Source organism: Trichechus manatus, unplaced genomic scaffold, assembly GCF_000243295.1.
Source record: "Trichechus manatus latirostris isolate Lorelei unplaced genomic scaffold, TriManLat1.0 scaffold00042, whole genome shotgun sequence".
NCBI classification, from domain to species: Eukaryota; Metazoa; Chordata; class Mammalia; order Sirenia; family Trichechidae; genus Trichechus; species Trichechus manatus.
Genome location: NW_004443978.1, coordinates 603,398 through 629,431, shown reverse-complemented (window position 1 = coordinate 629,431; position 26,034 = coordinate 603,398). Strand labels below are relative to the sequence as shown.

At 54.6% G+C, this 26,034-nt stretch overlaps 2 protein-coding genes across 4 annotated transcripts in view; one reads left to right on the top strand and one right to left on the bottom strand.

The window, feature by feature from the left end:
* The window catches only part of PYGB (glycogen phosphorylase B), an 89,560-nt gene extending 74,604 nt beyond the window's left edge, over nucleotides 1-14,956 (top strand). For 2 of the 3 annotated variants that reach the window (XM_023731364.1, XM_023731365.1), the window contains 6 exons: nucleotides 5,013-5,071; nucleotides 6,881-7,022; nucleotides 8,938-9,145; nucleotides 10,612-10,746; nucleotides 12,280-12,346; nucleotides 13,055-13,207. In XM_023731364.1, the coding sequence (XP_023587132.1) occupies nucleotides 5,013-5,071; nucleotides 6,881-7,022; nucleotides 8,938-9,145; nucleotides 10,612-10,746; nucleotides 12,280-12,346; nucleotides 13,055-13,207 (764 nt within the window). Of the gene's footprint in view, nucleotides 1-5,012; nucleotides 5,072-6,880; nucleotides 7,023-8,937; nucleotides 9,146-10,611; nucleotides 10,747-12,279; nucleotides 12,347-13,054 lie in introns of all 3 variants that reach the window. The other variant, XM_004376407.2, reaches the window with a different exon arrangement.
* Nucleotides 14,957-17,028: 2,072 nt separating this feature from the next.
* The window catches only part of ABHD12 (abhydrolase domain containing 12, lysophospholipase), a 141,534-nt gene continuing 132,528 nt past the window's right edge, over nucleotides 17,029-26,034 (bottom strand). The window contains exons 8-13 of the mRNA XM_004376468.3: nucleotides 24,620-24,657; nucleotides 23,821-23,900; nucleotides 22,661-22,743; nucleotides 21,260-21,338; nucleotides 19,828-19,955; nucleotides 17,029-18,177 (exon numbers count right to left, since the gene is read on the bottom strand). Of these exons, the coding sequence (XP_004376525.1) occupies nucleotides 18,138-18,177; nucleotides 19,828-19,955; nucleotides 21,260-21,338; nucleotides 22,661-22,743; nucleotides 23,821-23,900; nucleotides 24,620-24,657 (448 nt within the window). The 3' untranslated portion in view covers nucleotides 17,029-18,137. The remainder of the gene's footprint in view (nucleotides 18,178-19,827; nucleotides 19,956-21,259; nucleotides 21,339-22,660; nucleotides 22,744-23,820; nucleotides 23,901-24,619; nucleotides 24,658-26,034) is intronic.

Here is a 26,034-nt window from a genome sequence, read left to right as displayed (position 1 = left end):
CAGAGGTAACTTCACCACTGAGCTAAAAGGGTGTCTGGGGGCCATACTCTCGGGGTTTCTCCAGTCTCCTTTAGGCCAGTAAATCTGGTCTTTTTGTGGGTTAGAATTATGCTCTACATCCTTCACTGGCTCTGTCCAGAACCCTCTGTTGTGTAAGGGATCAACTTTTTAAGAAATTTTTTATTATGGTATAAAATATATATAACATAACATTTGCCAATTCAATTTATTTTGCATTTTTTTCAGTAATTTCTACATGCATAATTCAGTGACATTGATTACTTTCATCACGTTGTACAACAGTCACCGCTATCCTTTTCCAAATTATTCACCATCCTTAACAGAAACTCACTTTCCCCCTAAACAATGACTCCCCCTCTCTCTTTTCCCTCTCTCCCATGGAAACCACTAATAAACTTTTTTTATTTGTTCTGGATAGTTAAGTGAGATCATATATTTGTCCTTTTGTGAGTGACTTTTTTCGCTCAGCATAATATTTTCAAGGTACATCTATGTTGTAGTATGTATCAGGGCTTCATTTCCCTTTATGGCTGAGGAATATTCCATTGTGTGTATGTACTCCATTTTGTTTATCCGTTCATGATGGACATTTAGGCTGTTCCTACCTTTTAGCTATTATGAAAAGTATACAAGTTTCTGTTTGTGTTCCTGTCTTCACTTCTTCTGGGTGTGTATCTAGGACTGGGATTCGGGGTCATATGGTAGTTCTGTGTTCACCTTTTTGAGGATCTTCCAGTCTGTTCTCCATTTTACATTCCCACCAGCAGTGGATGAGGGTTCCAATTTCTCCACATCCTCACCAATAGTTATTTTCTGTTTTTTAATCATAGCCATTTTAGTGGAGGTGAGGTGGTATCTCAGTGTGGTTTTGATTTGCATCTCCCCAATGACTAATGAGAGACCTGGTGGTGCAGTGGTTAAGAGCTGCTAACCAAAAGGTAGGCAGTTCAAATCCACCAGCCACTCCTTGGAAACCCTATCGGGCAGCTCTGCTCTGTCCTGTGGGGTCGCTATAAGTCAGAATCAACTAGATGGCAATAAGTTTGGATTGTTTTTTATCAATGACTAATAAAGGAGCTTGGATGGTGCAAGCAGTTTGTGATCAGCTGCTAGCCTAAATGTTGGCTGTTCTAACCCACCCAGCAGCTCCATGGAAGAAAGGCCTGCCAACTGATTCCATAAAGATTTGCAGCCACAAAAACCTTATGGAACAGTTCTACTCTGTACACATAATGTTGCCATAGTCAGGGACCGACTCAACAGCAGCTGACAACAACAGCAGCGATGATTAATGAGGTCCCTGGGTGGCACGGAAGATTTGTGCTTGACTGTTAACCTGAAGGTTGGTGGTTCAAACCCACCCAGTCGCACCGTGGAAGAAAGGCCTGGTGATCTGCTTCCATAAAGATTATAGCCAAAACCCTATGGAGCAGATCTACTGTGTATACATAGGGTTGCTGTGAGTTGGAATCAACTCGATGGCAACGGGTTTGGGGTTTTTTTTTGTTAATCACTAACAACACTGAGCATCTTTTCATGTGCTTGGCCATTTGAATATCCTCTTTGGTAAAATCTGTATTCAAGTCCTTTGCCCATTTTTTGATTTGGTTATTTATCTTTTTGTTGTAAAGTTGTAGGAGTTCTTTATATAGTCTGGATATTAAACCCTTGTCAGATATATGGTTCCTCAAAATTTTCTTCTAATCTGTAGGTTATTGCTTCCGTTTGTTGATGATGATGTATTAGCTTTTTTTTTTTTTTTTTTAAATAATGTTTTATTGTGTTTTTGGTGAAGTTTTACACAGCAGTTTAGGTTCAACAATTTCTATACAAGTTGTTCAGTGACATTGGTTACATTCTTCATGATGTGTGAACATTCTCATTATTCCCATTCTGGTTGTTCCGATTATAATGATGTGTTAGCTTTTAATGATACCCTGCGATTCCCAGCTATTCAGATAAAGCAGTCAACAAACGTATTCTTCCACCAGTCTTCCTCCTTGCCTCGTGTGTGTGCACGCACCATTCCTCCATAGTTAGAGCACATGACATTTACACTTTGCCCTGCTTCCCTTATTTCTGTCTTTATTTTGGTCTGTCAGCGGACACATCTGCTGCATAGTCACCACCAGTCCTTTGGTCAAGGCCATCCCACCCACCCCTCTTGGCTAGAGTCTGTCCTTTAGAACGTAATGGCTTGTGTGGACAGTGTTGCCCTGAAGTCTTGCTTGTTCGTAACAGTCTGTAGCCTTTAAACATGGAGGACAATTTCAAGGCTGAATATTAAATTTTTGACTTGACTTTCTTTCCTTGAGTGTTGTCTTAGTCATCTAGAAATACCACAAGTGAGTGGCTTTAACAAACAAGTTTAGTCTTTCACAGTGTAAGAGGCTATAAGTCCGAATTCAGGGTGCCAGCTCCAGGGGAATGCTTTCTGTTTCTGTCGGCTCTGAGAGAAGGTCCTTGTCATCAATCTTCCCCTGGTCTAGGAGCTTCTCTGCATAGGAACCCTGAGTCCAAAGGATGCACTCTGCTCCTGGTGCTGCTTTCTTGATGGTATGAGGTCCCCATGTCTCTCTGCTTGCTTCTCTCCTTTATGTGTCAAAAGAGATTGACTCAAGACACTATCCAATCTTGTAGATTGAGTCCTGCCTGATTAACATGACTACCATTAATCCCATCTCATCAACATCATAGAGATGTGATCCTATCAGATGACAAAATGGTGGACAGTCACACAATACTGGGAATCATGGCATAGCCAAGTTAACATATTTTTTGGGGACACAGTTCAATCCATGAAAGTGTCTTTTAGGTGTTGCTCCACTGTCTGAGGATGGGATGTTGGTGTGGAGAAGTCTGGCACTGTCTAATTTTCTCTCACTCATAAGGGAGTTGCTCCTGCTGCCTGTCCTGGGTCTCCTAGGCCCTGCCTTCTTGTTGACCATTGTGGGTCAATTGCCCTGATACTCAGGTTGCTCTTTGAATGTGTTGATTGGTATCTTGTATTATTTCAAGACGGTTTTCCTGAAGTATGTTTTAAAGTGTTTGGCCCTCTTGTTTTGGTTTTCTCCTTCTGGGGCTCCAGCTGGTTTAGGATTGATTTTCTTTACCTATCTTCTTGTCTGTTGGTTTCTCTTTTTCCTGTTTGCTGTGTCTCTTGCTACGTGTTTTGTGTCTCTTCCTTCTTTGGTTCTGTCATTAGGCCATACATCTGTACAACAGTTCTTCCTTCCCTCTGTCCTGTGCTCTGCCAGTCCTTCTGTCCCAGGCTCCTTGGTCCTCTTGCCTGAGGGCTGAGTCCTGGCCCTGTCATCTTCCGCAGGTCTGTGGTAGCTGAAAGGCAGGCTTCACTTCTTGTTGTCTGTAGTGAAACTGCATGCCCTTATTTTTGTTGTTCGTATTGGAGTGAGTTGTATTCCCCTGGACTGTGAGTAGATCGTTCCTGGGGGGTAGGTGAAGCTCCAGGGAAGCTTCCAGGTTTTGAAGCTCTCCTTTTACAATGTCAAATCACTGTCTCTTCAAAAAGTGGCCCCTCTCTGGCCACATTCTTTCCGTCTCTCCAAGGCTGGCCCGGTGCAGGAGGCTCCCTCACCAGTCCTGGCTTCTGTTTGTCAGTCGCAGGTGACAGGATGTCCAAACTGTTCTTCGAAGGGCTGACCACTTGTAGAAGAGGTGCTGTTGAGATCTGCCCCTGGCTCCTGGGGCTCCTTCTACACCACCCCTGCCTCTGGCCCTCCAGCTACTCCCGGCACCTACTCCCAGGAGGACGGGAGACCCCTGAACCCCATGCTACCAGCAGTAGCTCTCTCTGTGACCTGGCACTGGCCGCTGCCTGCACGTGACTTGGCGGCATTTACAAACTAGTAGGAGCTGGCACACTGTTCCTCTTTCCTAGTTTTGGTAAAAATATAGTTTGTGTTTTTATTTTATCTATTTATTTTTTTTCTATTCTCCGTGTTATTCTGTGTGATTCCTGGACGTGGGGAGGTTCAAATTAAGAGACAGCCATGTTCCTGCTGGAACCGGAAGTCAGATGTTAGAAACAAGCCGCGACTTGGCTGTCTGTGGTCGGGGGGCCTGGTTCCTTGGTGAGCAGCTAGCCGGAGCTGATGCACCCCATTTTTGCTTAGCCCCCACCCCAAAAATCTGAAAATCCTGACCTGGCAAGGACTACCTTGGCTTGGGGAGGCTGAGGTGGACCCACCATGCTAGCACAGTCCTGAGATCCCTTGTGGTGGGAGTCCTCAGGTCCTGATGGGGAGTGTGGGGAGTTGGGGGCTTGTGACCCAGGTTCTAAGAGAGAGTGTGAAGGAGTTAGAGGCTTGTCTAATCCCCCGAGTGCCGACGGCCCCATTACCACATCCCAAGGTCGTCTGCGTCTCTCCCTATACTCAGAGCAACATGCCTAAAGTACAGTCTAACAGGAGTGCTGTCTTGTTCAAGGGTGTTGAGTAATAGTGCCCACACCCGGAGTCAGGCTGCAGCACTTCTCTGAGACGGTGTGAGGGTGGTGTTTGCTGAGACAGTGGCGCCAGGAGTCTGTGTCCTGCCAGTCAGCGGCTCCAGGCCCTCTTGGAGGAAGCAGAGTCAGGGTCCCGCTGGTGGCTCCAGGCCTTCCTGGAGGAAGCACAGAGTCAGGGTCCTGCTGGCGGCTCCAGGCCCTCCTGGAGGAAGCACAGAGTCAGGGTCCTGCTGGCGGCTCCAGGCCCTCCTGGAGGAAGCACAAGGAGTCTGGGTCCCACTGGAGGCTCCAGGCCCTCCTGGAGGAAGCACAGAGTCAGGGTCCCGTTGAAGGCTCCAGGCCCTCCTGGAGGAAGCACAGAGTCAGGGTGGACAGTCTGTCACATGTGGACCTGTCGCCCACTGCGTCTCTGGGTCTTGGTCTCAGGGCCTCCAACCACTGCAGTAGGTGGGCACATGGAGTTTCCTGCCCTGGGCATTGGTGTGGGTGGGGGTTTGGTGCCTCACTGGATCTCCTTTGTCTGCAGGAATAAGGAAAGACCCAACAAACTCCTTTGTGCCCAGGACTGTCATGATTGGGGGAAAGGTGAGTGATTTCCTGTGGCCCTCCTTTCTGAGATTGGCCCAAACCACCACCCACGCTTTGGCGGGTGGCCTGTAAGCTTTTTGGTGGGTCAGCAGAACTTGGAACAGCGGCCCAGGGGTCAGGATGCTGAGGGCAGCTGTGCCTGGTAGGCAGCATCAGTGCAGAGACCACCTGCCCCTGGGGCCTGGGGCCTGGGGGGCTGAGGGGATATCCCACCTCCACTGACTTGGAGGTTTGACGGGACCATTCCCTGACTCTAACAGCCAAGCTGGTCCCCCAGGGCTTGCCAGACCCTCCACCACAGGTGGGCACAGTGCTGTGTGCATGCTGCCTCTGTCCATGTCATAGGCAAGCCCCTTTGGAGCACTGAGCAGCTGTGTCCCAGGTGGACGCAGGCGCAGTGTGGCTGTTCTGTCCATCAGTGTGGGTGACTTGGAGCCCAGCTTGCTTTTAGTTCCATTTTATTTAATGCGGCACACTCTTGGAATCCTAGAGCTGATACGTAATCCCAGCATACTGCCATAAAGGACAGGCAGGCCAGTCCTTGGCGTTCAGTCCTTCCACCACTACCCCTGCACCCTGGTCCTCATCCAGCAACACAGAAGATCCGCGAGTGCAGCTGGTTTCTGAAGGCTGGTCTGCCTCAGTGGCCACAGAGGGTCGGACAGACCAGGTTCTACCAGGCGCTCCAGCCCTCAGCCAAGGCACGTGGCAGTCTGGCTTCAGTGGACTGCTAGCATGCCCTGTGCTCCGGTTCACTGTGTATAAGACACCAGGTGCAGGAGTTGTGGACCCGTCCCCAGCCCAACAGCAGCTCCTGCTTTGTACCTCCCCCCAGAGTCATGAGGCAAATCCTAGATGCCACATCCTTTCACCTGTCAGTGTTTCCGTACCTCTAAAGGGTACGGACTTTATAAAAAGTTCAAAAAACTCTTTATGAGAATTTCTAACTCAGAGAAAAGTAGACAAAATTGCAGAAATGTATGAAGCTACCCCCGATTCTGCAGTCTTACATCGTGCCATGCTTGCATCATCTCCCCCGGTGTAGCCACCCTGTTTCAGGGTACGTCACAGCATCCTGACACTTTACCCCAAACACTGCATCGCACATCCTCACGGAAGGATGCTGTCCTCCAAAACCACACTAGATGTGGACTCTGTAAACAGAACCACCCAGTGCTGTCGTCACCCATGTCCCTGACACTCCAGTCTGTGTCCACGGCCACACTCGTGTTAAAGTCACAGGTAGTTGTAGCTGTTTGAATAAGGGGCCAACTAAGGGCCTCACGTGGAGGCTGGCAGATGTCTCATAAGTCTTGTAGTCTACAGCTTCCCCTCCACGTCTCCCTCTTGCTTTTCTTGGCATTTGAATGCTAGGAAGCTAGGTGGTCTGTCCCCACGCGCTGCGGTTGCCCTCTGAGGTGTCATGCGCCCAGGGTTCCCCGGATTTCCCGTGAGTTGGCAGTTCTAGAGACCCTTGTTTCTTTCTTCTCCTAATTTCTGGAAACCGCACTGCAGTCAGAAGTCACACTTGAGGAAGTACCTGGCAGAGGCTAAGGTGTCACAGTTGGCCTGAGGTACTTCAGGTCCCGTGAAGGACGAGTGTGGGGCCTCACCCCGAGTGGCCTAGGGCAGGGGCTGTCTGACAAATCATGTGCAAAACACATGAGAGCACTGCCTCAGTGTCCCTGGAGGCCACAGCCTTCCTGCCCCACCACGTGGCCCTCACAGCAGCTGGGCCTTCTCCCAGGGACCCGTGAGAACGATGCTGACCCTGGCACCTTCTTTTATGCTGACCTCCTCTTCCAGGCAGCTCCTGGTTACCACATGGCCAAAATGATTATCAAGTTGGTCACATCCATCAGCAATGTCATCAACCACGACCCCGTTGTAGGTGACAGGCTCAAAGTGATCTTCCTAGAGAACTACCGTGTGTCCTTGGCAGAGAAAGGTATGCACAAGGCCTTCACAGACGGGCCTGCCCTGCCTGGGGACGAGTTGGGGGGGCGGGGGGGGGGTCCAATCAGGACGACAGGCCTCCAGTGGAGCACCAAGCTGGGTGAGGGTGCTCCGTCCTGCCGAGAGCACCTGTGTGTGCCACAGGTAGAATGGTTCTCAGACCAGGCGCCCTCCCCTCTGCACTTCCTCACTGCCGCACTTGGTTTGCTGCCCTCTGCCCCGCCTCCACTCCTGGGCTCCAGCCCCCTTGCTGGCAGGCCATGCAGCTGGCTAGTGGAAGTGTGCAGCCCCCTCTCTGCCTCTCCTGCTGCTGGCCTGGCTGCCCGTAGGCACACTGTTCTTTCACGATGGCCTGTGCTCGTCACATTGAGGCAGGTCCTTAGGGCCCAGGAGATGTCTTGCAGCCCCGAGGAGGTGCCTGGGAACACACTCGTTCCAGATGTCCTGCTAAACCGGTGGCTCCTGGGGTCCTGGCAGCAGAGCGGTTTGCCCAACCAGTGGTGGGCTCGAGCTTGGGCCGCCTGTGCTGGCCTCCTGCGGTGGTGCCCAGGCCTGTGTGCACCAGGCAGAGTGATGCCGCCAGTGCTGCTTCCGGGGCGGCTCCATGTCAGGGATGTGCGGGTCCATCCAGGTCTTGTGTCGTGGCCATGCTGCTCTGCTGGGCAGCCTTGGGCGTGGTGGTCCTTGAGGTGCACTCAGGCCTTGCTGGGCAGGGGCTGGCCAGGAACTTTGGTGCTGTTGATTATTCCTTCGCTGAACTTCACATACAGTGTCTCACACGGCCCTCTCAACTGCTTGGGATGCACCCCCCTCATCTTAGAGCTGGCTGGGCCTCCTTCTGGCTTCCTGCTGGGCTCTGCAGCCTGGAGGGCAGGGAACACCAGCGTCTTATCCTGCTCCTGGATCAGGCTATGTCCCCTTTCAATAAGGGCTGGCTCCAAGCTCTAGCCTCCAGGCTGGGGACACAGAAGGGGAGCTGTGCAGTGAGCTGAGGGTGCTGTGTCTTGGCAGGCGTGGCCAGCGTGCCCCTGGGCAGGCGTGGCCAGTCCTGGGACCGGGCCAGAGCTGCCTTTCTGTGCCAGCAAGGGCTTCAGGGGTCCACAGGGAGGACCCCATGCCTGGCTGTTGCACGTGGGTCATAGTGTCAGTGGCTGGTGGCTGATGGGGAACACTGGACACCCCCTTCTTAGTCGCCAGAACATCTGGTCTGCAGAGTAACGCTCACACATAGTAAGGTGAACGCTTTCTAGTCCTTTGGTTCTGTAGGAGCCTCACGGCTGATGAAGACATAAGTCACGTCAGGATGAAAAGGAATGATAACACCAACAGAACAGGACCCAGGGGCCCCACCAGACTTTGGTTTGGCCACGGTCCCTGGAAGGTTCTAGAATAAAGGGCCTTTGCCATCTGGGAGGCTTCTCCATAAGAGGCTTTATTTTGGATCCCTTTTCCTCAGCTGGAAACCCTGGTGGCGTAGTGGTTAAGGCTGCTAACCAAAAGGTTGACAGTTCGAATCCACCAGGCACTCCTTAGAAATCCTGTGGGGCAGTTCTACTCTGTCCTTTCTGGTTGCTCTGAGTCAGAATCAACTTGACAGCAATGGGTTTGGTTTTGGTTTTTTTCTTCAGCTGCCCTGGATCAAGAAAGGAGCCTGTAAAGGCAAGATGGGGGAGGGGGCTGACCTCTTGGTTCCCAACCCTGGAGTGCGGTGGGGTGGTGCCTGGAAGGGCTCTGGCTGTCTCCTGGGGTGACCTGGTGGCACCTCCTGCACCATCAGTCTCGGGGTGGTTGCCGTCTGTTTCGGGAGGCGAAGAGGGACCTTTGCTGTAGCTTATCGAGCAGGGCAGCACCCCAGGATGCCCGAGGAGGTGGGTGCGGGTCTGACCACCATCCTGTGCTTGCTCCAGTGATCCCGTCTGCAGACCTGTCACAGCAGATCTCCACTGCGGGCACTGAGGCCTCAGGCACGGGCAATATGAAGTTCATGCTCAATGGGGCCCTCACCATCGGGACCATGGATGGCGCCAACGTGGAGATGGCCGAGGAGGCGGGGGAGGAGAACCTCTTCATCTTCGGCATGCGGGTGGAGGAGGTGGAAGCGCTGGACCGGAGTGGGTATGTGCCCCGTGCCCCGCCTGGGCCTGTGGGGGTGGGGGAGTGGGATGGGGTCTTGGGAAGATGCCTTTCTGGGTGGGTAGTGCGGGGGTGGCCTGGCACGCGGGGATGGCCGGCTTCAGACGTGGCCGCTCCTGTGCTGCTCTGACAGCTGACTACGCTGTGCTCAGACTGGGTTTCTCAAACTGGCCTGTCAGTGAACACGCTGAAGCGCACATAGTGCCCCTCGTCCCTCTGGTCACTGGAGGGTGGCTGGGACCGTGGTGCGGGGCAGGTGGCTCCCAGGCTCCCTTCGTTGGCCACAGGGGGATGACACCCCATCTCTGGAGTCAAAGTTAGGGACCTTCTCTGGCTGGAGGGTACTCGGCCGACTTGGGAGATTTGGGCTTGCTTGCTGCTGAGGTTCCCTGGGCTTTTTAATGACCTTTCTGTTTTGGAGTAAGTTAGGTTTCTGGAGAGGTTGCAGAGGTAGTACAGGTCCCGGTGCTGCCCCTAATCTCCCGTTTGTGCCTGGCATCACCTGCTTCTCTGTTGGGACCAAGACGCCAACATCGTTAACCACACTCCAGACCCCCAGGTCCCCATCCCCAGCAATGTCATCTTCTGGGCCAGGACCCAGTCCGGACTGCACTGCATGTGCCTGTCACGTCTCCCCAGCCTCGTCAGCCTGTGACAGCTCCTCATGCTCCCTGTGCTTCATGACCTTGATCTTGAGGAGCCCGGCCTGGCCTAATCCTGAGTGAGAGTTGAAAAGACAAGCAAAGGCAGTTCTGTCTAATTGCCTACACACTGGAGAGAGTTGGTGAGGCCTCGGACACCAGCCAGGCGAAACGCAAATGTGAATGTTGCCCAGAGCCTCACAGCTCTGTCCTGTGCCCCGTTCCCATGCCACCCCACCCCCACTCAGTATGCTTTCTGCTTCTGTCTGGGCCCCAGGCACACTGTCCATGTCCCTTCAGTCTCCTGAGCTGATGGCGTGGGCCTGCTTGTCTCGTTTGCCTGTGTTCCCTCTGCATCTTCACAGGCCCAGCTGAGGGGCTGTTCTCAAACCCTGCCCCACACAGCAGGCGGCGGGGGGTGCGGTGCAGTGGTGGGGGCTGCAGGGGTGGGGATGCAGGTGCAGGGACCCAGACGTGGGGGCTGTGGGTATGGCATGTGAGCCTGAAAGCTCTGCCTGCATTTTCACAGGACACCAGTCATGAGCAGCCCTCTGCAGCAGAGGGACCACGTGGGTCACACATGGGATCGTACATTTTCTAGGACAGTTTTGTGAAAAGCAGGAACAGCCGGTGATGTGAATTTTGCGCTCATAGCACATTACAGTTCCAGCAGCCCTCTCTCAAGTGCTCAGAGGCCACCTGTTGCCAGTGGCTGCCGCCCCGGCACCGCAGGCCCTGAGCCTGGGGGAGCATCTGGGGGCTCCCGCTCAGGGATGCCCATGCTGACTTGTGACCTGGTCCCCACAGGTACAACGCCAGAGAGTACTATGACCGCCTCCCCGAGCTGAGGCAGGCGGTGGATCAGATCGGCAGTGGGTTCTTCTCTCCCAGGGAGCCTGACTGCTTCAGGGATGTTGTCAACATGCTGATGAACCATGACAGGTGGGAGCCAGCCCCTTTCGGGCCTGACACAGGCCTCGTCGCTGTACTCTGCCATGTGGCCCTCCCCAGGGTCTGAGCACCACTGTGTTTGGAGGGACTGCAAGACTCTGTTGTCCCCAGAATGCCGTGATTGGGCAAAGCCTCAGCCAACCAGCATCCAGGGCCACAGCTCAGCCAGGGCCACCGCTTAGCCAATGCAGAGCTGACAGTGGCTGACCTGGGGAGCGGGTGTGATGGGCAAAGGAGGTGGCACGATAGTACTGGCTGGGTGCTGCCCAGGTCTCGGGCTGGGAGCATCTCAGTGACCATGAGCACTTGTGCCCAAGAGGGAAGGCAGGCAGGAAGGTTTTCGGGAAAACTTTGGGAGGCGAGTGGGGTGGGGAGGGTGGTGAGAGGTGCCCAGTGGTAAAACAGAACTAACTTGTGACAGTGACATTATAATGCAGTTAGTTCTTACTACGCTGTAGTTAACGTGAAGGTTTCTCTCCCATTAAACCTTCAAGTTGGTTCCGACTCAGCAGCAACTCTATAGGACAGACTAGCACCGTTCCATAGTTTCCAAAGAGCGGCTGGTGGCCTGGAACTGCCGACCTTTTGGTTAGCAGCCGAGCTCTTACCCGCTGCGCCAGCAGGCCGGTAGTGCTGTTTTGCTGTCTAATGACAGCTCTTTACTCCCCTCCGAGTCAGAAGTTGAATTGGGCTCACGCTGAGAAGTAACCTGTCTTCTACTCTGTTTCTTTTGGTTTAGTTTTTGACCACTGTTTTGTCTATTGCTTTTCTTAAAACTTATTTTACTGTGGTCAGATACATGTAGCAACAGGTTTGCTATTTTAATTATTTTAGAGCATCCCATTCAGTGACATTAATCTTACTCACTAGTTTGTGCCACCATCACCATCGTCTATTGCTTTTTGATGACTGTGTTATCAGCTGGTTTCAGCTGACCAGATCATAACTATACACAGCACACACACACATACATCCACGGGCGGCACTGAACACACTCTGACGCACGCACATACATGTATATCTGGGTCAGAGGCTTGAACCTGGCTGAGGTCTGTGATGAAGGAAGAACTTAAAACGATTTTATGAATTGTATTTCTGACTCCGCAGTAAACAAAGTGTGTTTCCATCTTCTTAAAGCCTGCTTTTAGTCCAGAATACCAGAAAATGAAATCTTTCCTGTGTTTTTAGTGCTCGGCCCAGGTAGACTTAAGGGTCGGTACGTGGCTGGAAATGCTGTTACTCAGGGCCTCTGCCTGCCTCATAAAGTTACCTTCCCAAGACATAAATGTTGCTTACAGAAAAGCTCCTGTGGCCAGATCGGCCTGGCTCAGGCTGGTAGGACACGTCCTGGCAGATTTCAGTGCGCCTACCTCCTGCTTCCACCTGCAGCCCGGGCGCCCCTGGGGTTCAGGGCAGGGCCAGCCTGCTGGCTGCTCTCACTTCGTGTGGGCTTTGCTAGCTGCCTCCCCGTACAGTCCCCACCCTGGTGCATGCTGCTGGGCACAGCCTTCTTTCCTGTTGCAGGTTCAAGGTGTTTGCAGACTATGAGGCCTATATGGAGTGTCAGGCGAAGGTGGATCAGCTGTACCGGGTAACATCCCTGGGCCCCATGGGGGGTGGCCTGGGGGACAGTTGCTGGGAGGACCTGTGTCCTGCAGGCCTTGGGCTCTCTTGGGGAAGTCCCAGTTCAGCCTGTGGCCCCAGAGCAGTCGTCAGGGGCTCAGCAAGCTCTGAGCATATCATGGATGTAGACGTGGTCACCTCCCTGTGATGCTGTGCCTGCAGTGTCCGCGCGTCCTGGTCCTACTTGTCGGGCTGTAGTCTACCCTGGCCCATCTCAGCAGCCCTGCAGCTGGTGTGCTGTGATTTGGAGGGGCCAGCATTGGCCCCAGGCACTGCCCCTCGCCCAGCACCATGCAGTTTCCTTGGCCCCAGAGTAGCCACCAGCCCAGAGCATCAGTGGCAGTGAGACGGCGTTTGCCCACCGTGGGGTCTGAGGAACGGCCTCCACTCCTAAGCCACGGCCCTATCAGGGCAACAGACCATGGGGGTGTCGGGGGCTCAAGGCGTGCCGGTGTTGCCAGGGCTGCAGAGACTGGGGACGCCTGGGGAGGCTGGCCCAGAGGGTGCAGTGCAGTGGGCAGGGTCCGTGGATAGGGCATTAGCAGAATCTGCTGGGCCAGTGAGTAGTGACGCTTTGCGTGGCACGGTCATACAGTTCTGTAAATGCAGATTCCATTACAAGCCCTTGGTCCTGTAACACCAAAGCTTAACTGGCGTCGTCTTACTCCCTCCACAGGACCCTAAGGAGTGGACTAAGAAGGTCATCTGGAACATCGCCTGCTCAGGCAAGTTCTCCAGTGACAGGACCATCACAGAGTATGCCCGGGACATCTGGGGTGCAGAGCCCTTGGACCTGAAGATCCCCCTGCCCAACGTTCCCCAGGACTAGGTTCCCATGTCCCTGTCCACTCCTGGGGTCTCCCCACTCACAGCTCCTATCCTTTCCCAGACCCTGTCCACTCGGGCCCCGTCCACTCACGAGCTCCGTGCACTCCTGGGCCCCCATCCACTCCTGGGCTCTCATGCAGCGTTCCCAGCACTTGGCCAGCAGCCAGTGGTCCTTGCTTTTCTCACTGCTGTTTCCTGGGGGGGGCCGTGGGTTCTCAGGGGTAGGGCAAGGAGGGAGAAGTACGTGGGGCATATGAAGTTCTCACGGGTTCTCAGCAAAAGGGAGTGTGCAGAGGGTGGCCGTGGCTTCTCCAGAAACCCCGCAAGCACCTTGCTGAGCTTGAATGCCTTTGATTTTAAGCCTCTGGACCCTGGGTCTGTGGCAGGTGGCTATGCTGAGCGCCCAGCTCTGCCACCTCTGTCCAGGGCTCTGCACCTGAGTGAGGGGTGGGAGTGGGGGAAGTCGATAATGGAAAATTTCAAACACATACAGCATACAGAACTAGAAACCGTAGTATAAGCACACCCCATCCTCACCACAGAGGCAGCTGCCGGGGGGAGCATTTGGACAACCCTCCTCCACTGTTGTGGAGTACACCCCTGACCCCACATGGGCACATCCTTTAAGACTTTTTGTTTCCAAAGTATTTTCACCTTTTTGCAGTAAGGCTAGTGGCTAAATAGGAAGTGTATCGTCCAGTTTCATGTCAAGGGACATTAAAAGATGTAAACTTTAATGTTTAAAACTAAAAGGTAGTTACTTAGCAGAAAAAATCAATTTGGCCTGGTGCACAGGGCTGAGGTGGCCCGTGGTGGGAGGGTTCCGCCCAGCAGCCACCGCCTCTCTCCCCATGGCCTGGAGCCCTGGCTTGGCCAGTGGGACTTGGGTGTCACAGTGGAGGGAGGAGGGAGGTCTGGACTGGGCGAGTGTCCTCCCTGACCCCACCTGCTCTTGGCTCCCGTCCAGGGCTCTTGCCGTCTGCAGTGGGGAGAGTCCGGCGGTCAGCGCTGGGCTGCATGCGCTCGTGTGCCCCAGCTGTGGGGACTGCAGTCCTGGGGAGGGGGGCCGAGACAGATGAGGGACACCACAGATGACCGGGTGAACATTAGGGGCGTGTCTGTCAGGCCTCCAGCGCAGGTTGTAATTCAGGTTTAGCCCAGTTCTACTTTTACAGAGAAGTTAACAAAGTTAACATCACAAAGAAATGAAACTAGCTGAGGCCTCTTCTTGTTTTAGTTGCTATAAATTGTACTTCTTTAAGTTTCCTGAACAAAGGAGGCAGGGCTGTGTGTTTCTTACCTGGCTGGAGGCTGGTCCGTGCCCATCCCCTAGCCAAGACCACCTGTCCTTGCTGGTTGGGTGCCCAGCAGGTCTCTGCCTCTGCCACGTGAGCCCACCCCCTACCAGTGCACACAACCTGGCTTGGAGAAGGGACTGAGTGGGCCCATGAGGGGAGCCTTGGCCAGCTCTGCCAGGACAGTGGCCAGGTGCGCCCTCCTGGGGCCACCTGACATGGTGTGATGGCTCTGCGGGAGGGGTCTCCTGACTGCTTGTGGGTACTGTGGTTCAGAGCCCCTGGGTGTTTTCAGGGGAGGGATCAAGTTCTGGCTGTGGCTGTGCCTGACAGCACCTAGTTGGCCCGTGCGCCCCACACGCCACTGGACTGGTGTGTGTGGCTGTTACCGCAGCACTCACTGTCACTGCCCCCACCTCACCCCACCCCAAGTGAGCAACATTAAATCTCTGCCCGTGGCTGGCCGTCGTGTGTCTGCGTTTTATTCCTGGCACGCTGTCCTGCGTCTCACTGCAACAGGGAGCAGGGACAGGTGCTGGCTGGAGGCTACAGTGACCCCCAAGAACTGCAGAGCCACGAACATGGGGAGTCGGGATGAGGGCGGCCCTCCTGCAGGACCCACGTGGAGCTCTCAGTGCCCGGCAGGGGAGCCTGAGGCCTCGAGGTGTGTCTTTGGGCCCCAGTTCCTTTCTTTGTAGGGAGGGGATTGGACTGAATCACGGCCTGTCGTTCAGGGTAAGAACAGAAAATTAAGTCTCATCTTGCCAGCCGCATGTGGGACTGAGCCAGGTACTCCAGCACTGGCGTTTCTGCAGTTATGTCAACAGCTTAGTGAACGCCATCAGTTGGGGATCAAAAGCAAGCATTCCGATTCCTGGTGTGAATTGTGTTGGTCCCCCTTCTGCCCCTGTAGAGCTGCAGGTCGCCTAAAGAGCAGGGATCTGCACCTGGTAGTGTTATCCAGAGGACCTATGCAGGGGGTGGACGTGGGGCCCCTCTGATTGGTCAGAGACTGGCATTCTGCAGGTCTCAATGGGGGCACAGCCCACCCTGGACCTAGGGGGCTGGCACATCCCTGAAGCTGGCAGCAGGCAGATAAGGAGGCTGGGGACTCCACTTCCCATTCCTGCGCCTTGGGCCTGTGGGGCTGGGAGCCATATCCTATGGCTGTGAAGCTCCACAAGACGGACGTCCCACATCTTCTGATGCGTTCTGTTCATGCACTGGTCCACTGCCCCATGGATTGACTTCACAACCCACCAAAGGGGCCTAACCCAACAATGAGGGTTAGTTGCTTGGACCAAGGTAGAAGTTAAGCGGCCCAGACCTGGGGGTTTGTGTAGAGTCTTGCAGCAGCCTGGTGAGCCGACAGGTGGCCACAGCTTCTGCTGCCTCTGTGCCGCCTCTGGGGGCTGCCCCCTCAGCTTCAGCCTGCCTGTCCCACAGCTGTAAAAAACACTGCCGACGGCTTCTATTTTCTCTATATCCTGCCTTATCCCCACAAAAAGTGTCTGAGGCAGCTCACATAGGCAAAAAGTTAAACAGATAAAGACTTCAGCAAAGGGAAAGAGGGCCAGGATGAAGATGGAGCCGGGGTCGTGTGAGGACACAGAGTTCTCTGAGGTGGTGGGGATGGATGGAGTACTCACATGTGTGGGACGCGGAGGTAACAAGCTAGCAGAGCACTGTTGTGCTGGCTCCAAGCCTTAGAGCCCACTGTCTCTCCTGAAGGGCTGCACAGTCCACAGGTGGATGCAGTCACATATTATTGACTCTCCAGGCCTCCAGTGCAGAGAGCGGTGCCAGTGCTGATGGGATGCCAGTGAGAGGCTATGTCTCCGAGGCACTTCTGCGGTACAACGCACAGCTGAGCTGGTGACAGGCAGCGGACAGGAGACTGCATGTATCTTAGCTGTCGGGAGTGGAAGACAAATGACAAAAGCCACCTCCAGGGTGGCTTCTTTAGGAAGGTAGGCAGCTGAGACCTGTCATCTGTAGTGCCCAGGTGCTTCAGCCTTTGGGTCCAACAGCCAGTCCTAGCTGCTACACTGGACACAACCCTTCAAGAAACAAAAGCTCAGTGGTCTAGCTGCTGTGCCTGGCGTGCAGTGCAGGCCAAGGCCTGCCCCGGTCAGCTTCTGGTCTTGTGATGTTCCAGACGGCCTGGGGAGGAGAGCTGGCCAGTCCGGGGATCTGAGAAGAGGGAAGACGTGACCACACACACACACCCACACACACCCACACACACCCACACACCCACACACACCCACACCCACACACACACACCACACACACCCCCACCCCGACACACACCACACACACCCCCACACACCCCCACACACCACCCGGATAGGAGTCAGCTGTAGACAGACTAGAAAAGCAGGCATTTATACAACCCACCCCACCCTGGGCTTTGGGAGGCATTTTGAGATGTTCCCTAATGTTTGGTGTGTAAAACTGGCCTGATGCCTGGGATGGAGGTCTCTGAGCGGAGTCAGGGCAGGCCGTGTGCTTCAGAGCTGTCCCAGTGCTGGACGAAAGCAGCAGCAGTGCATGCAGTGTGGGTTTTACAAAAAGCCAAACGAGACACCACCAGTGAGGAAATAAATGTATTTCATGAAATCTGAACTGGGTAAACAGTTCCTCCCACTCCAGCGGCACATTCTTTCTTCAGTGGCCAGGGACTCGTCATATGCATGTCTGTAGGTAGACTGCGCTTAACCATACGGCCGACGTTCAGGTGTGAGGGGTGGTTTTTCTAAGTTCAAAGGTAAAAAGCGCACCTCACTTAGGCCTGGATTAGAAAAGTGCCACCTGTCAGCTGGGAAGAGCCATAGCCCACCCTCAGACAGCATCCTTCTCTGTGGGACCTTGGGGTCTTGTGGAGGAGTGGGGACGAGAACAAGCCCCTCTCTCAATGCCTCCACGAGCTGCCACTGCCAATGCCGCCTCCCCCCAGGGCACTGAGGGGCAGGAGACATCGCTAGCTCGTCTCGCTTCACAGAGAAGAAGAAAGACCACCACCACAAGTTTATTCTTAAATAAATGCTCAGTCTAAGCCCAGGTTAGACGGACAGCTGGGAGGAATGCAGAAGTACAGGTTACCACCCTGACCCTCAGTCTGGTGGGTGAGCAGGGCCATGGGGCGGAGGGGTGGGGTGACAGCCAAGGAGGCAAGCAGGGTGTGCTGAGCAGGAGAGGGTGGGCGCTGACCACTCAGAGTCCATCTGCGTGGGTGGGAAGGGGCGGGAAAGCTCAGGCAGGGACCCGGAGACCCCACACCCAGTCCTGAGACCCTGCGCCCCCGTCCAGGTTCCATGCCTGCTCAGGATCGTGGGATCGGCCACACGGATCAGTGGGGGATCAGTGGGGGATCAGTGGCGGCAGCTGCCCGCTCCTGTCACTAATCCTTCCCAACAATGGCTCAAGTTGAGTGGCAGCAAGCGGGAGGGGCCGCGTGCCCGCCCCAGTGCATCATCCATGGAGGCCCACACCTCCGGTGCCAGCTTGGGCTTCCTCGGGTGTCCAGATGCCAGGTTCCTGAGCAATGCTGATGCTGGCATGCCAGGGCCCAGGGTGCCAGCTGGCCAGGTAGTGGAGGCAGAGGTCTCCATGTTTCCTTTATGAAGCCAATCCTCAGTGGTGATGTTCCTGCTTCGATCTCCCCAGGAACTCCCTAGAGCAGAGCAAGGCAGTTCCGTAAGCCACACTGCAGGATCCCAAACAAGAGGTGCCACCATCTCCATCCTCAAACCGCCCATCTGAGCAGGCGGAAGCACATAGAGGCCACACACAAGGGAGCCAGAGGACCAGGCATCAGAAAAGCGCTCAGTGTGAACCGGACGGGACTGGCAGCACATGACACACGGGGGAAAGGCCAGGTCGGGGACGGGACTGGCAGCGTCTGTCTCACAGGGGAAAGGCCAGGTCGGGGACGGGACTGGCAGCGTCTGTCTCACAGGGGAAAGGCCAGGTCGGGGACGGGACTGGCAGCGTCTGTCTCACAGGGGAAAGGCCAGGTCGGGGACGGGACTGGCAGCGTCTGTCACACGGGGGAAAGGCCAGGTCGGGGACGGGACTGGCAGCGTCTGTCTCACAGGGGAAAGGCCAGGTTGGGGACAGGACTGGCAGCATCTGTCACACGGGGGAAAGGCCAGGTCGGGGATGGGACTGGCAGCGTCTGTCATGGGGGAAAGGCCTGGTCGATAGGCTGTTTTTGTTTCAGATCTATACTCTGATCTAAATGCTCTGTGATGCATCTTCTTACAACGGGGAAACAGCCACAATGCAATGCTCTTTCATTTCACTGTCCCCTCAGGAAGCACTAGGGCCTCCACGTCCACACGGTGAGATGGGCTTTGCCCCCAGAAACTTCCAGAGGTGGCCAGAGAGCAGCGGGTTGGAAGTGGAGTTGTGCAAGGATGTCCTCAGGAGGGGACCAAAGCATGCGGATCTGATGGTGATGGCGGCCCTGAGCATGGCAGCAGCCACTGTTTTCACAGGGCTCACGTGCCCCTCACTCCTGGGGGTGGGGGCTCTCACTACCCGCCCCCCACCTCACTTCAAGAGGTCCAGGACCTTGCAGAAGCCACACCTCAGTGGGGGGGCCTTATGGCCAGGTAGTGCCCTGGTGGAAGTGTGGGGAGCGGCCCCCACACAAAGGCTCCTCGGGCGTAGCTGGGCTTGGCAAAGGGAAGGGCAGGCGTCTGGTCCATTCCAAACTCCACTCCCTGTCCCCACAGACAAGGCCTCGCCTTCACACGTGGGCTCTGCACCTGGGCCCACGATGGGCCAGTGGCTCTCCAGGCTGCAGTCCATGCCCTGGATTCCAGCCAGTACACAGCAGCCTGCAGTGTGCTCAGGGACGGAACCTCAGAGATATGGGAAGGGACCCGAGGCCTGAGCCGGGGCGTAGCTGGGGTACCCAGTGTGTGCATACGTGCATGTGTGCATGTGTGTGCATCTGCACGTGTGCGTGTGCACAAGTGCGCCTGTGTGGAGGTTTGCGTCTCTGGGCTCAGGTCCACACAGGCATGTGTGCACGTGTATATGTGTGTGTGTCTGTGTGCCTGGACAGCCGGGAGACCACCAGACACACCTACCATGGTGTGATGGCCTAGGGGGTGGGGGAAGCACTTTCAAAGCCCTCTGTAGGAAAGTGGGAGGCTCTCACATTACTGTGACTCGGCCCACTGGGGCTCCTCTCAACAGTTTGGCTGCAGCTCCTTGCCCCACCTCCCAGGCCGCAGGCCCCCACTGCCAGGCCTCAGTGAGTCCCTCAGACTGCCTGGGTTGATGAAGCCTGGGCAAGCAGAGAGCACCTCACCTCAGTATCCGTGGAAGCTCGGGGCTCTTATAGATGTACTTGTGCCTGTAGCCAAGGTCCGAATGAAAGGGGATGAACTGAACTTTGAAATCCCGGAAGCTTCGAGATGGTGCGGCGATATTGTACAGCTGGGGAGAGGGGCAGGCAGGGGTCAAAGCCCAGAGATGAGCACCCTAGTGTGCATCCCTCCCCGTAAACAGTGACCGGTCAGGGGCTGGTTCCTCCAAAGAGCCATGAGGGGCGCCTCTGGAGGGAGCTGAGCGGCTTCTCAGCACTGTCTGGCCTTACATCTCTGCTCCTAGGCTGCATGCTCCCTGGCTCAGGGGAGTGCTGAGGTTGAGGAGCCCCCAGTGCAAAACGAACCCTTGCAGCGTGCCAGCATGGGGACGGGAAGAAGGGCAAGGACTCAGACAGCTGGGTGCCCCAGTCTGAGGCCAGCTAGATACAGACCACTTGTCCCCACCTCAGCTGCCCTCCCCGCACGGCTGAGTGCTGCACGGGTCTGAACTGTGCGTCTACTAGGTTTCTTGTCTACACGTCCAGACCCCAGTCACATGCACACGCCTGTGGGCTTGAGAGGAGCCCATTGTGAGGCAGAAGTGCTCCGAGTCATGGGTCGACGTCGCCCCTCTAGGGCTCAACACTGCCCCTGACCACTTTCAAGTCCTAGGCAGGGTTCTCACCTAACCCATTCTCGGCTACAAACCTAATCCTATGTCCTGGGGAGATGTATTTCTAGTAGCAAAGTTGAACCAAATTCAGTAAAAGCAAAGGCTATGGCTCAAAGACAGCATGCTATTCTGGTATCAGTCCAGTCCCAAAGGGAAGAGACAGACTAGAAGTTTCCATATCAACTCTACTGACTTGGGACCACAGCGTTTGGGTTGGGGGGAACGTTCATCAAGGGGCCCACTCCCACCAGCCAACAGGTGGAGAGCCCTTCTGCAGAGTGCCACCATCCGCCTGGGCTCTGCCCACGCAGGAAGCTCTTCCCCATGGGGACTGTGCATGGAGCCTGGGAGCTGTTCGCTCCTTTTTCACGCTTTCTCTCTCTCGTGGGCTGCACCAGCTGCCCACACCTACCCTAGCCCAGAACCAGGCCCCCCACACCCTTCCTGAGTAGCCTGATGGCAGACCACAGGACAGGGCCCTCTGTGTCTGCAGCCTGGCTGTGGGGTCACGTGAAGATGTCTGGCTCATGCTGTAGGTGCTGGCGCCTTACCCCACCCATAGCGCAGAGGGCATCCTCTTGGCACAAGCCTCACCTGCCCTCTCTTCCTCCCAAAGGGCCCCTTCCAGCAGCAGGACCCTTCACACCTGCCTGTGCCCAGCCTGGCCGAAGAGCTCAGTCCTAGACAGCTGCCCTTGGACCAGGCCTGGGGCCTCTGGGCACCTGCTCGGGCCAGGGGCAGCAGCAACTCAGGACACTTACCTTTCTGCCGAGCTGGAAGGGCACGACCGGGTCATCCTCTGCATGCAGAATGAGCAGGGAGCAGGAGATGTGCTTCACACTGCGGTTGGGGGGGGGGGTGTGACTAGACAGAAACACACCAGTGGAGCCGAGGGTGGGGGGGTGTGGTTCTCCCACACCCCGATTTGGGTTTGGGGAGGTTTTCCTGGTGGTGTTTAACAGTCTTGAATTCTGCTGGGTTCTTTTTACTAGAGAACCAAAAGTTGATTTCTTAGCTATTTCTATCAACATCTCTTCTAGCTAGGTGATTGTTGTTAGCTGCCACTGAGTTGGCCTACAACTTGTGGCAACCCCATGTACAATGAAACAAAATGCTTTCTGGTCCTGCACCATCCCCGTGATCAGCTGAGAATCAGATCGTTGTGACCTGTAAGGTTTTTACTGGCTAATTTTTCCAAGTTGAGCACCAGGCCTTTCTTCCTAGTCCACCTTAGTCTGGAAGCTCTGCTGAAACCTATTCGTCATCATACCAACACAGAAGCCTCCACTGACAGTAGCTGCACATGAGATGCATTGGCTGGGGATCAAAGCCTGGTCTCCCGCATGGAAGGCAAGATTTCTACCTCTGAACCACCAATGCCCTCATTAGCTAGGTGACAGTGTGAATTTAAATCTAGAGCTCAATCCATTCACCAAAATCTGGCCCCTGTACATTTTCTGGAAATGGAAAATGATTATTTTCCTCAATAGACATATTCTTTAAAAGTTACAAAACAGTATTTGTAAACTGAGTAATTAAGGCGTGCCAAAAAAGCTATTGCAAATGAATGTTATTATGAGTCTGTTGGCCAAAAGTCAATACCTTCTACTTTATCTTTGGTGAAAATGACATCTTAGAGCACTCCAGCTCTAAACATTTACAAGTAAATTAAAATTTTCAATAGATCCAAATTGTTTCAGCTGCTGTGTAACAGAGTAAGAGGACACCAAGACTAGAAGGGGTCTGGGTATCTCCTGGACCACCCCTCCTGATGAGCTGGTGGCAGGAGCCCGGTGGTCTTGGCCTGGTGCAGTGCCTGGGTCCGAGGGCCTGCTCGCCCCCAGACATGCACCCAGCACCCTCAGCAGGCATTCGCTGTTTGTGGTACATAAGTTCATGTCCTCCTCTTGTCCTTGCTTCAGAAAAGGAGGAGAGTTTCTGCTGTGCTATATTTTGTTGTGACATTAACATGAGGTTTCTAGAGAAGGTATTCAGCCTTCAGCAACAGCCTGCTGCCAATCCAAGAGGGCTTCGCTTCCCAGTGGCAGCAAGACTGGGGCTGGTGGGGAAGTACAGCACTGCCTGCAACCCAAGCTCTCGCCTGAGCTCAGTGGAGAAAGTCGGGGCCAAGCGACAGCTTCAGGAGGGGCCCAGGTACTCACTTCTCATCATTGGCAAATTTAATTCCACTGCTTGTAATAGGATCGAGGAAAAACCAGTCAAATCCAGGGAAGTATCGATATATCTGAAGACAACATGGGGAGAGTTTTCAGAGTGTTTATCAAAATATCCACGCAGAAAGCAAAGGTCAAAGTGCAGGGTTCTCAAAGCACTGTCCGTAACTACCAGGCTCTAAGGGAACACAGAGGCAAGAACAGAAGACGAGGCAGAGGAGACACACAGCCCACGTCACCTCCCTCCTCCAAGCAGGCTGACTATGGAAGCCACAACTAGAGCCACATGCAGGGTGGCACCACACCTCCCCGCCCTCACAACCATGTGCCAAAGGCCACAGGATCACTTTCCTCCGGAGGCTTCCAGATGGGCTTTGCCACTGGGGACACAGGGTTCACCCCTCCAGGCCCCGGACACCCAGCCACTGCAGAGGCTGATGTGCACATGGCCCCACCTCAGGGCTGCAACCAGAGTCCAACCGAGAAACCAGACTTCCAACAGATACTAGTCCTGCCACATCTGAGAAAAGGGGCACCCACAGTCGTTTTTCCGCACAAGGTTTTGGAGAAAGGCAAGATCAATAGGGTAAAACAAAACAAAGGACTCTTCTGACCTGGGACAGCCACCAGGATGAGATCAGGACAGGTGAGCAGACCCAGAGCTCCCCCAGAACACGGGCCAGCTGAGGAAACCCTGGGCATCCAGGATGAGAGGGACCCTCACCAGGCCAGGCTTTTGAGAACAAGGCTGAGGCTCCAGGGTGAGGGCCTGGTTGCCTGGAATTCCAACGTCGGTTTACTCAGGCTTCACCATCCTCAAGAGCTGACTTGGAAAGCGAGGGTGCAGCCTACCCATTCCACTGCTGAGAGGCTGCCCCTGGACCCCAGGTCCCTGCCCAGCTGCATCCCACAGCCACGGCAGCAGACGGGCAAGGCTCTGTGACAACATGCCCCCTACACTGCCTCCAGCCTGTGCCCAGAACTAAACAGGGACTGAGTTTTAATAAAATCTGTATTTTATTAGAATATTTTAATCGTAATTTTTATAATTAATTTTTTATTTTATAGTTATTTATTTAGAGCTATTTTAACATTCTATAGTAATTATTTTAATAATTAAATTAATTTTTAATAAAATCTCTACTTGCCACTGAAAACGGATGGCTTTTTGCTTCTTCACGGATATTGGTGAATGGAGATTCCAGTATTAGGGCATCTGGTGGTGTCTCTGGACAAACAAACAGGGACGGTGGTGGGGGTGAGAAGCCCTGACAAGACCGGCTCTTCCTGACTGAGGTGTCCATGTCAACCTGGGCCCTGGAGGCTATGGGCTGCCACAGGCCGGCTGGGAGGGTGCCAGCACAGAGCCCTGCAGGTTCCCGCTCCCCAGGGAGCCCAGTGCCTCCCAGATACAGCAGTGAGCCCCAGTGTCCACCCAGGAGCCCACCTCTGCAGTGCCCTCCCTCCTGGGTGGGTTTGTGGCCACGGACTGTGGAGTCACCATGCTGAGCGCAGCCTTGCGGGCCTCGCGTGGTCTTTGTGAGCTCACCAACCCATGCAGCTGAGGACGCTTCTTTATAAAGCCAAGGCCTCTGGTCTCACCCAGCGCTCTCACAGGCGGGTGTGGGGAAAGCAGGCTCGGGGCCCAAGGTTCCTGCCCCCAGTGCTGGGCTCACCCTCGCCCTGACACAAGAGCCATCCTGAACCCAGCACTGCCCCAGCTGCTCGCCAATGTGTGGGGGTGATAGCGCCACCTGCCCCATGAGAACTTGGAACAGGACCTGGAATGCAGCAAGCACCCCCAAAACACCAACTCCTAAGACAAGGGGGAGCAAAGACAGCCCAGAAACACCCACCAGTGGGAGCTGCGGGGCCCATCCTAAGGAGGCCAGGCCTCAGGCCACACACCAGGAACCACAGGCCTGCCGCTCAGATAAGCTCGCTTACCTCGCTCACAAAGGCGCCGCACCAAATTTGTTGCAACTCTGAAAAGAAAGAAAAATTATGCAGTTGAATTATGACAAAAACATTTTAACTCAAACAGATGAAACAGTTTAATATTGGAAAGTGACCAGAGAAACTGGAGGAATCTGTTGAATTACTGCTGGGGCTTGGGGGCAATGGGGCGAAATAAAAGTTTCCTGATGTAAAAAAAACAATATAAAACAAAACAAGCAAAAATGGATTTTCTAAGCAAAATTAAAGAGGTTTGAACCCAGTGAGACCGTGATTAAGATACCTGCTCAACAAGGTGTTCTGGGAGCTGTGTGGTTATGAGAAGGCTTCCAGGAAGATGGATGCCCAGCTGGGCCACAGTCAGGATGCAGGTCCCTGGAGGAGCACTGGGTGGCCCCCTCTGGCAACCTCACCTGGGACGAACTCCTTTGGACCATAGTTCCCTCGCCTCAGCTGACATACCAAGGTCAGTATGGACACTGTTGAGCTGGGCAGGAAACAGGCACTCAGGGCAGCCCGGCCAGCTTAGAAGTAGGCAGCCTTCTGCCCATACGCCAGGAGATGGCAGCATTTACAAGTTGGCCCAGCCCAGGCTCCTTGCAGCCCAGGACCACACCTGGGCCTGCTCCCTTCACTGGGGGCACACAGAGGCCCTGCACTGCTCACTCCCCCAGTCAGGGTGAAGAGGCCCTGTCCTGAGACACTGCCAGCTGCAGGTCCAGGATGAACTGTAGGATGCTGTCCAGGGGGAGGCCAGAGTTGGGAGGGCCACCTCCTCGGACATGGGGGTGGGGAAGTGGGAGTGGGGGGCAAATAGCTGCTGAGGAGGTTCTTGGGGTCTGGGCATTGACAGCAATGGGTCCTTTCAGAAACACTTGGACTACCCAAAAATAGAACATGAAAATGCTTCCTGTCCGAGTAGAGGTAGGAAGTGAAGCACCCGCTGCTCCCTCCCACAAGTTCTCTGGTAAACCAGTGCCAGCCAAGTGGTCGATTTGTTCACACATATCCCTGGTTTGCATACTGGAAGCACAATGGCACTTGGATTTGGTGACAAGCACACACACTTCAGAGTCAGGTTTTGCCCAAATTAGTCAACAGATCTGACAGCCCAAGTGCATCTTGAGAATGCCATTACAGCTCCATCCACACCCTGAGGGCTTAGCCTGGCCCTACACCCACTTCCCCAGTTGAGGCGTTAATATAGCTCAAACTCTTTATGGTCTGTTGGGGTGCTTCAAATACCCCCTCCCTATGGAGATGAGGGGGACAAGGATTTGGGGGACAAACAGTACCTCAGGGTTCCCTTGGGTACTTCTCTTCAGATTATAGGCTGGAAAAGCTGCCCCTAAAAGGCCTGCTCCTGCTAAGGCCACAACCTCCAGGAACCGCTCACCGGGTGCCCA